Source organism: Lepidochelys kempii, chromosome 8 (assembly GCF_965140285.1).
Source record: "Lepidochelys kempii isolate rLepKem1 chromosome 8, rLepKem1.hap1, whole genome shotgun sequence".
In the NCBI taxonomy this organism is placed as follows: Eukaryota; Metazoa; Chordata; order Testudines; family Cheloniidae; genus Lepidochelys; species Lepidochelys kempii.
This window is the reverse complement of record NC_136387.1, coordinates 15,442,876-15,452,960: the sequence shown is the minus strand read 5'-3', so window position 1 is coordinate 15,452,960 and position 10,085 is coordinate 15,442,876. Positions and strand designations below refer to the sequence as shown.

At 41.2% G+C, this 10,085-nt stretch overlaps 1 protein-coding gene across 4 annotated transcripts; it reads left to right on the top strand.

Annotated features, from left to right (window-relative positions):
* The first annotated feature begins 316 nt into the window (after positions 1-316).
* On the top strand, positions 317-9,872 carry IRF1 (interferon regulatory factor 1). 4 transcript variants are annotated; one of them, XM_073355654.1, is made up of 11 exons: positions 317-451; positions 2,805-3,033; positions 3,413-3,504; positions 4,471-4,570; positions 4,765-4,941; positions 5,414-5,463; positions 5,585-5,720; positions 5,957-6,079; positions 7,044-7,087; positions 7,892-8,024; positions 8,627-9,872. In XM_073355654.1, the coding sequence occupies exons 3-11, from the start codon at positions 3,418-3,420 to the stop codon at positions 8,731-8,733; spliced, it is 957 nt and encodes a 318-aa protein (XP_073211755.1). In that variant the 5' UTR covers positions 317-451; positions 2,805-3,033; positions 3,413-3,417; the 3' UTR covers positions 8,734-9,872. The 4 variants fall into 4 exon arrangements, with proteins under 4 accessions (XP_073211755.1, XP_073211753.1, XP_073211751.1 ...); XM_073355652.1 differs by lacking the exon at positions 2,805-3,033; XM_073355650.1 differs by lacking the exons at positions 317-451; positions 2,805-3,033 and adding an exon at positions 468-735.
* Positions 9,873-10,085: the final 213 nt, after the last annotated feature.

Sequence of the window (10,085 nt, the reverse complement as noted above, 5' to 3'; positions counted from 1 at the left end):
CGGGGGTGGGATGGGAATCCACCTGCTCCTGTGACACTGATGGGTGCACGGTGGGTGGGGAGGCAGCTTCAGAGGGCTCCTAAGCAGCCTCTCACTTCTCACCCCCATCCCTCCGCTCCCACACCCAGGGAGCAGCAGGGAGACGGGCGGGGGAGGGGGGAGCCGTACTTCCCCTTCAGCTCTAGCGCTACAACAGCCTGATTTCCCCGAAATGATGCTCGCCAGCCAGCCAATGAGCGGCGGGCGGAGCCCAGTCAAGCTCTTGGGCGAATGCTGATTGGTCGGCAGGAGACGTTCTGGCCAAGGTGGTGGGGAATCCCGGGTAGTGTAAGGATATACTGAGACCACTCCGCTTCGCAGCCTGCAGAAGCCGCGGGTCGTTCACGGGAGGCGGATCTACCGGCTCACCGGGCACCTTTGCAAGGCTGTGCACTGGAGACCGGCGAACAAGGTGGGTCCACGCCTGGTGCAGCTAACTGCCGTCGAGTCTCCTGCCAAGAGTCTCCTGCTCTCCGCTCCTGCCAAGAGCACTCGGTGCAGGACAACTTGGGAACTAGAGTTGCGGGACTTTGCAGGACTTTGCATTCGGTCCTGTAATCAGGGAGGCCAACAAGGAAATAGCAGGAAAGCAGCTGGTCTACGGAGGCTTGGCAAGACAAGGGATGCAATGAGTATTTAGTCGTGTGAGCCAGGGGACAGAGAGCAGAGATCAGTCGCAGGAAGTTTGCATGGCAAGTAAGATGCAATAAATGGCTTTAGCCCTGCAAATCAACTTCTGAACTGGTAAACGAGGAGTTTAGCGAATTTGCGAGGAGTTTAGCGGCTGTGCACGTAAGAGGTTCAGTCACTTTCTGGCGACAGAATTTATCTTGTTAGGGAGGAAAGGGTTTGTTGTTGCTTTTACTTGTATGTACAGTTATGCAAAGACAAAGTAAGAAGCACCTCTAATTCTGTGCTTGTGCATCAGACTGCTTTCTGAGGTGAGGGTGGGGGAAGAGATTGAGACAAATACGAGCAACTGTGTGACAACAAAGGGTGCTGTTGCTGCTCTCTGATACACAGGAAGTAAAGGCTGAAAATAAAATCATGCTTTTGGCTTCAACACCGGAGAGCAGCGTTCATCGGCAGCAGAGAGAATTAAAGCATTTGAATGCAGATGAGGTTGGGAAAAGCTAAAAATAGTCAAGGTTTATGGGGAAAGATCTGTGGGACCAACAAATAAAGAGTCAAATCTTCAGGCATTTGCAGAACTGGCCACAAAAGAGGTGACTGCTGTATTTTATGATTTAGTGAATTTGAGGATTGTTTGTTCAATGAGCCATGTTGCAAATTAACATTTAAGTGTGTGAAATTCAGGTGAATAATTATTAGCTAGAGAAATATAAGATCGCGGGATGTATTTTGAAATGTATTTTGGAAATATATATTGTATAAATACGCATATAAATACAAGTTTAAACAAAAAATCACCGCAAAAATTTTGGAGCTAGCACAGTTGATGGCATTGTTTTAATCTCACAAAACCAATGATAAGTAAAATGAACACTCACAAACTGTGTGAAATTAATGGCAAAGCTCTAACTTTACACCTCCCCAGTGCAAGGAAATGCTGAATGCAAGCATGCTTAATAAACCCATCTGAATCTGAGTAACACAAGGGTCATGGAGAAAAGTACAACATTCTGTATTATAATTTGCCCAACGGGGTAGGTAGTGAGAGTGGAAGTCAGAAACCTTAGTTATTGGCTGCTTAGGAATGAAAATATTGCATAACATTTCTTCATGTTAGCATAATCTATTGTGTCAATACATCCATGAGGAACAGTAAGCATACAGTGACAGGGCCCCATGCCTTTCTGTATATGTGTACGGAGGACCTGATTGCGATTGGGGCCTCAGGCTGCTATTATCAGACACATTACATCATAAATATAATTTGCTGTTCAGGATTGCTTGCCAGGGTTTAGTAATGCTATTTTCAGTCACAAACATTGCATTCCTGTTTCAGTTTATATACTTGTCATTAAGTATGAAGGAGCTGCATAAAGCTGAAAGTAATGTCAACTGAGGCTTTTTTAGTCAAAGTCAAGAACCGCTCCTGGCTTGAAATTATCTAATTAACTGTGTTTTACAATAGGGCTCCAAGCATCATTCCTTGAGTTCAATTTTGCAGCCCTTCTTTAAGCCTATCCTAGCACCAAAGCTAACTGCTAATGTCCACATGGAGGCCATACAGGCAGGAATGTGTTCTAGGAAAAGAGAAGCCCAGTGGAAAAGCTGCATGTTAACTTGGAGAAAGTATTTATTTGATCTCCTCTCCTATTATAAAGGGGAGTTGGGTTATGTAAGCTTAACCCCACTGCCAGCCCCCTGAAGCTGTCGAGGAAGGTCTAGGATTTGTAAAATGCTGAATTCTATTGTTTTGGAAATGCTGATATTTTCCTAAAAAAACAAGACAAGAAATAATATTTATGCCAGTAGGTCTTAATGTAAGGAGAAATTTGTAGCAGAGTGTAATGTTTATAGACTAATCTACTGCAATGTTGTTGGTTTTTTTGAAAAGGTAAACATTAAGAACAGGGGAAACTTAGCACTGAAATAAGTGGCAAGGAAAAGACAAGTAACAAAGACACTCCCTCAGAAAGAATTTTTTTGCTAGACTATACTTCCTCTGGAGCCTAACACTCACGCTTCACATGCACACGCCCCCTCTCCCGGGTACAAAGACTTAAGAATTTTTTGTTCAGGAGATGTGCAGGTGTGATAGCCCTGGAGACTGACATCCATCCTTTGGTATGGCACAGGACAAGTGCAGCACAGGACTTAGCAACTCACACTGCCCTGCCAGCATGCCTTGGCCACAGCTTGGAGTGACTAACACTGTGGTTGCAAAGAGAGAGTTCAGAGTCCATGAATCTCTGACTCCTTGCCTTCTGCACCGAGCCTGGGAGGCCAAGAACCAGAGGTGTGAGAGGCTTGTGAGATGTGGCAATTTGCTCACTGGGTGAAGGTTTCAGACCAAACTCTTTTCAGGTAAGCCACCAAACAGCACCTAGAGTAATACTTCTCTCTCGCTGCAGGGCTGAGTTCTGAATGGGACCCTAGATGGGAAGTGCTCTGCATCCCAGTACCAACCTCTGGAGCCATCCAGTTTCCCAAATTCAGTAATTTTACTTATCTACTTAAGGGATCATGTAGCCAGATTAGAACAAAAATTGCCATTCAGAAACTGCCAAGATGTCGGAAGAGAAATTGTTTATTGATTCTGGGCCAAGTTTTGGTTTTGTTGAATGCATACTGCCCATTACTACGAGTGTTAAGAGTAAGGAGTGAGGGATGTCATTACAAAATGACCAGCATACCAGAATATTTACTCTTTTGCTTACCTGTATTTATTATTTTCCTTTCACAGACAACATGCCAGTAACAAGAATGCGCATGAGGCCTTGGCTGGAGTTGCAGATTAATTCCAATCAAATACCAGGATTGGTGTGGATCAACAAGGTGGGTCTCTTTGTCATTACTTTTGTATCTTTAATCATCCTCATCCTGGTATTCTTAGCTGATGTTATATAAAAATCAAGGTCACATAAATAGATTAAAAGAAAATGGAAAGAGTTTACACACACTATATAAAACAGCATTTTTGTTTTCAGAAAACAGTAGCTGTAATTGATCAATGATGAATGGAGTAGACCAGACTTTTATAGGGGAAGTACTAGGAAGGAAAAAAAATGAGAGCAGTCAGGCCATAACATTGGGAGCCAAGAACATCTGAGATCTGCCTCTGTCAAGTCATTTATCTCAGTTAAGGAATCAGTGTTACAGTCTCAACCACTGAATGATTGACTAGTCTCACCAAATCTTGAGAGATACTGAGCACCTGAACCATTGACTTCAATACTGTATGCCCACCACTTCATTGAGAATTACAGCCATATGACACGCACCCACAATAAGATTGTTTAGGTTTATCCTCATTGATTCAGGACTTTTTGCTCGTTGAATATTTTGAACTGTAAAGTGTCTTGAAGCGCATATGAAAGGAGCTATCTGAGCTAAATTATTGTGTTGCACTGTAGGAAATATTTTTCTTATGGTGTCCATAGGTCCTTATTGTTAATTTTTAAAAAGATTCTGTGCAGACAGAGAAAGACACAATTTTATGATAAACATAAGGATCAGAGACAAACCAACAGACCAAGGTAGTTCTGAGATGAGGCTGACAGTGTCCCTCATATCTATTATATCTTGTTATACAGCTCTTTGAAACTCAGAACCCTTGGGGAACGTTATATGGGATGTAGCACATAATATGGTACTAAGTGAATCCTACTTTAGGAATCTGGTGGCAGACTTAATGCAGAGTTCCCTTGGCGTGACTGAGTTATCTTGGATTAAGTCCATATTTAGTCACGAGTGGGTGTATGTTATATTCCCTGTATTCAAAACTGCATTGTTTAACTACAGGATAAGATGATGTTCCAAATCCCATGGAAACATGCAGCTAAACATGGCTGGGATATAGATAAAGATGCCTGCCTTTTCCGGAGCTGGGCCATTCATACTGGTACGTGCTTGTTTTTAAATTCTGTCTATCACATAAACAGGTAGAGCCTAATTCTACGCTAATCTACATCCCATGTAACTATATTGACTGCCTTATATGACTGAAGAATGGAACACAAACTAATTCTTTTGGGAACGATCACTGCAGAGTAGTCTGAAAATTCTGAATATTTACGCACCATCCCTTATTTATAGGGAGATACAAGATAGGCGAGAAAGCGCCAGACCCCAAAACTTGGAAGGCAAATTTCCGCTGTGCCATGAATTCACTGCCTGATATTGAGGAAGTGAAGGACAAAAGTGTCAACAAAGGCTGCAGCGCAGTCCGAGTTTACAGGATGCTACCACCCTTAACAAAGCTTCAGAAAAAAGGTATGTGTATTACAGCCTATCCTCAAAATACTTTGCCTTAAGGGGACCATTACTGCAGTTTATAGTCTGTTTACGTTTCCTGTTCTGCTTGTGAATAGGTACAGTATAAATTCCTTGATAGAAGTAAAGTATTGCTGTGAATAGGCAGTCTTATTACTGTTGCTAAATATTACTTTGGATGTAGAGCTCCTTTCATCCCAAGATCTCATGGCACTTTTTTGAAAATTAATTCATTCTCACAATACCCCTAATGGGATCACTTCATCAGGCACAGAAGTGCGCTCCTCTCAGGGGTGGGAAGAATACAGCAGTCACTGCTGTCACTGAAATCAATGGTGAAACTCCCAGAGCACGATCATGCCCTTGCAGCGCAAAGCATTACTACACAGAGCAATTGCGGTCGTGTATGATTGGAGCCATCTGAAGTGGCTGCAGGCTTTTTCTCATGGTCACCTTGTTTTTGCTTTCACAGAAAGGAAGTCAAAGTCATCTAGAGAGTCAAAAAACAGGAGTAAGAGAAAGGTATGTATTGACTCTGGCAGTTAAAGAAGTCAGAGGTTTGCTTTGAAGTTTTGACAGACGGGAACAAATAGATCACATCTTGGTCTAGTAGATCTTTCATTCAATGCACGTGTCTTTATAGACATACGAAGACCCAAGGATGGATGAGGCAATAGAAGCACTGAACAGCAGCAGTCTACCAGATGACCACAGTGGTTATACAGTTCACAGCTATGCAGAACAAGAAGTGGAGATTGAGAACGCTTCCATCACCCTAGGTGAGATTCAATTTTAGTTCTTCTAACTTAGCAGAATGTGCTGCACTTACCAAACCCCAGTATAGGAGATCTCAGCCTCATAATCAGCGGTAACGGTGGCTTTTCCTTGACAGCTATATAATGGGATATATGCAATGTGCTGTAGCATGGGCCATGAGGGACTGGAGGCTATTCCGAATCAGAAAGCCTTTGCATTTCCTAAAAATTCTAACTCTTCCTTTTTGTGCATTCCACAGATCTCTCACCGTGTGATATGAATGCACTGACAGATTGGAGAAATCCAATGGAAATAGCAATGGCTGACAGCACCAATGACCTTTACCACCTTCAAGTGTCACCTTTGGCTTCATCTTCTGAAGGTTGGTATTTTATTGGTTGAAACTTCAGGTCAACCAGATAGAAATAATCCTACCACTGATGGTTTCAGGGGCAGAAGCAAGACATGAAGCTGCATGGGGTGCCAGAAAAAACAATAGGCCCTTTGTACAAGTGGCAAGATCTAGGATGCGTTCCAGGGTTAATGGGATCTACTCATCTGTAGTGAAATTTATTACAAAAACAAAAAGCTTTAGTTTGTTAAAGTTGAAGGGCCTCATGTTGCATCTCTTATACGTGCAAAACTCTTGCTGAAGTCATTGGCAGTTTTGAGGGCACAGGGACTGAAGGTTTGGATGAAAAATATTTTCATTAGCTGCCTGAACTGTGCTGGGATATAACATGTCTCAGACTACTCACTTCCAGGTATAAAGGTGTCACCATCAGGGGTAAGGAAGAGATCTCTGATCAGGATTCATTGTTGCACAGTGCTTTGTACTGGAGAGCTCCAGGGGGAAAGATTTCTTCCCCCAACCTGCTGGGAGGGTGTAGAGCAGATGCATAGCCAGCCTACAACTGTCACTGAAGTCCATGACCTCTAACAGAAACTGGGTTTATAAGAGGACAGGGGAAGTTTGAGAGTGATGGAAGCCTCCAGTTGTGGATCAGCTGTCCACTCCTCTGATGTGATCTATCCCCAAAACCATGTCACATCACTGCAGGAGGAGGGGTACACAAGGGGCTCAGAGTTTCCTAGAGTGGTGATGTCTATAGCCTGCAGAAATTCGTAGGGCTTCCTGTTACCCATAGAGGTGGCAGAAGTGACCCTGAATCTCCTGGCTTATAAGATGTTTTAGTGCTATTATGTCAATAGAAAACGTGAAGTAGCCTCTGGTGATAACTGAATGGAAAAGCTGGGAAGCTGATCTGTGATTTTTGCCAGTGAAGACACCGAGTTAATGGAAACATGTTTTCATCTTTTCCCCATGTCTTCATAAAACCTAACAGTAACAGATGATGATGCAGAAGAAATGAGAGAGCAACTTTACAAGGTAAAAAGATTATTTCTTCTTTTCAGAATAATATTGAATAAGTTGCTATTTGTATCAAGGGAGGAGGAGAAAACAAAACATATAAACAGAGTTAGGTGTACTTGTAAATAAAAATCCTGTGTACAGCCAGAATATGGAGAACACACACAGGTGGAAATACTTTATATTCTTCTGTCACTTTGAGAGCACATGTACCATTTGAGAGACAAACATTGAAAAGCCTAGTGATGGATCAGAGACTGAGAAGACATTTACACTCTAGAAGGAATCTCTTCTATACCCCCAGCTAACGTGGTGCATTTAAATCAATTTAGCTATACATCTAGGCATGTAACACATTAATCACTATTATTTATAAGCACCTTCTTTCTTGGGGTGTTCTCTAGGCATGTGTTCTGTGATCCCTACTTAAATTAATAGGAATTTTACATGTATGAGCAAGGTTTAGCATTTATGAAAGTGAGGGGCTATTAGCAGTAACCATAGTGTGGGTAGGTTTTGTGCGAGCTTCCCTACAGGGGTCCTCAGTACTGATCTGCAGTACTTATGCTAGTCCAGTGTTAGCTCTCTTGCGTGAAAATTAACAATCCCAGCAAATTGTGAGGTCGTTTTATGATGTGTATTCATAGTTATCTACATCATGATGAAATCTGCCCTTAAGTTTAACTGCAATGCCAGCTGGTATCATCAGCCCTTTGTAGGAAATATTGTTGATGCTGATCTGTTTGTCCAATCAGGTTTGGTTTGTTTTCTTGAACATTGTAAGGCCTGCACATTTCAAACCTTCCCCTTCGTCTCTTACAGCTGTTTGAACAACAAGACTGGCATGCAACCAGTGTCGGTGGGAAAGGGTATCTCACCAATGAGCCCGGCACACAAAACATTTGCAGCAACTTCAGCTACAAGGAGCAAGATTCTGAAATAGATACAACCTCAGGTACAAATACCTTAATTTCTGAAGCAGAGTTACTGAGAATGCAACCAGAGGCAGAGGGAGAAGCAGATTAAGCTCTTTAGGCAAGATGACTTAAGTTGGGTGGAAAACCAAAAAGAATAGAGCAGTTCATGCATTACTCTGTTTTATTTGAGATTTCTGACCAGCATGTTAATTTCAAATTGAAGGAGTTTGCTGGGGATTTTTTAAAAGACAATTTTTACTCGAAAATGTACCACAGATTTGTGTTTAAAAGTTACGTTTATATGCAGGCTTGGCTCAATTAGTGGGAATTCACAGAAATACGTGCTTAACTCAATTTCCATTTTAGCCTTACAGATTACTTTGAATATGTGTCAGTTTCCAGTGTTAAAGTTACCTAGCCATATGGCCAGTGAGAATGTTTAAAAAAAAAAAAAAGTTGTAATAAGGATTTCAGAAAATTTAAAGCATTTTTAAGATAAAAATCTTGTTGATATATTCAATTTTAGTCAGAGATCATTTGAACAGTGTTTAAATTTCACTATAGTATTATTAATATACATTCAATATTTTGCTGCTGCACATAGTAAATTTCTTCTCATTTCTTTTTTTTTTTTTTTTAGGGGAAATAGAGTTCAGATTTTGTACTGATCTGAAAAGCAGTCTAGAATTCTCTTGGCTGGACACAGTTCGATCCACTGGTATACAAGCCATTCCATGTAGCTTGTAATCCTCTTTTGCTTCCTCAGACTGTGAACTGCTTTACTTCTCCTGTTCCTCATGAAAGTGAGCAGAGTGGAAGGCATTTGTTTGTTACTGACTGAGTGAAAAAAAAGAACCTCTACTTTCCGTTTAGCTTCTGGGACTGAACAGATCGAGCCATCAAAACTCCATTATTAAAAAAACCTTAGCAGAACTGTGTGCATTGACGTTGGTTGACTAAGCCATTGTCCTATAAAACTTAAAATTGCTTCTGATGTGAAGCAGTTCCTACATTAATGTCAAATGGGGTTCTGACCTTTTTGTTGGGATACAAGTGAAAGGTGCTGTGGGTCAGCAGAAGCTGGGCTAGGATCCCCATTTCTCTCTCTGTGTTTCATATTATAACTTAAAAGCGCTGCTTTTGGAGGAGATCATCTACAGTTTCATTTACTCTCCTTTACCAAGCCAGTGCTTAGGGGGCACAGGGCAAATGTGCCTATTCATGTTAGCTCTGGTTGCTACATACCTGGTGAAGTACTTTTGAGCTTGATGACAATCATTACAGATTTTTGGATTCAACAAAAATTGCACTAATTGACCCTCTTTCCTTTGATCACTCCAGCACACGTTTGATCGACAAATCAAATTCCTCACTTTTGTAAATATGTTTAGTCCAAGAAAATGTGAAAATCAGCTACAGGCTTTGCTTCTACGTATTACAGTTGTTCAGAAGATCTGCTCCTAGGACATTCTATTCTGTTGTCATTATGCAGGACGTCTACCAATTTTTCATTTAATAATTATGAAAGAGCAGCCACACTTTGGGACCCATACATTTTTGCACTGATGGGCATAACACTTTATTTATACAGTGCCTTTCATGCTCTTTCAAGCCAACTTAATGCTCTTCATTGCAATAGAGTACATAGACTACCATGTACAGTATATACCCAATGAATTGTGTAGAGAAGATCATTAGAGAACCAAAAGCTATAAGCCTATGCAGAGCAGTACAAAGTACAAAAAGGAGGGAGGTCATTTTGATTTATGCTTAAATATCTGGAAACACATCAAATCACTAATTGTAACTGAACATTTTCCTGTACATAGTTGTGTATATAAAAAGTGTTGTACATTTGTTTTAATAAAAATGTTTTATATATGAAATGTATTTGACTTACTTGAAAGCTAATGAGAAAATGTATTCTGGGTTGTTTGGGCATTTCCTGAGGGTCAGATTGCTGGAGGAAATACTCCTAGTGTCACCATGTTTAAATATGGGATCTGTTGTGATTCTGACTAGTACCCAACAGAACACTCATTGACTCAAATGGGATTCCTTCCATCACTTTCAACGAGAGTCAACTGGGAGCCATAGGC

Excerpts from the sequence above, each read along its gene's own strand:
- IRF1 (XM_073355650.1), top strand. Across the intron at positions 3,505-4,470 it reads GATTGGTGTGGATCAACAAG|GATAAGATGATGTTCCAAAT; the intron begins GTGGGTCTCTTT and ends GTTTAACTACAG. Across the intron at positions 7,088-7,891 it reads TGAGAGAGCAACTTTACAAG|CTGTTTGAACAACAAGACTG; the intron begins GTAAAAAGATTA and ends CGTCTCTTACAG.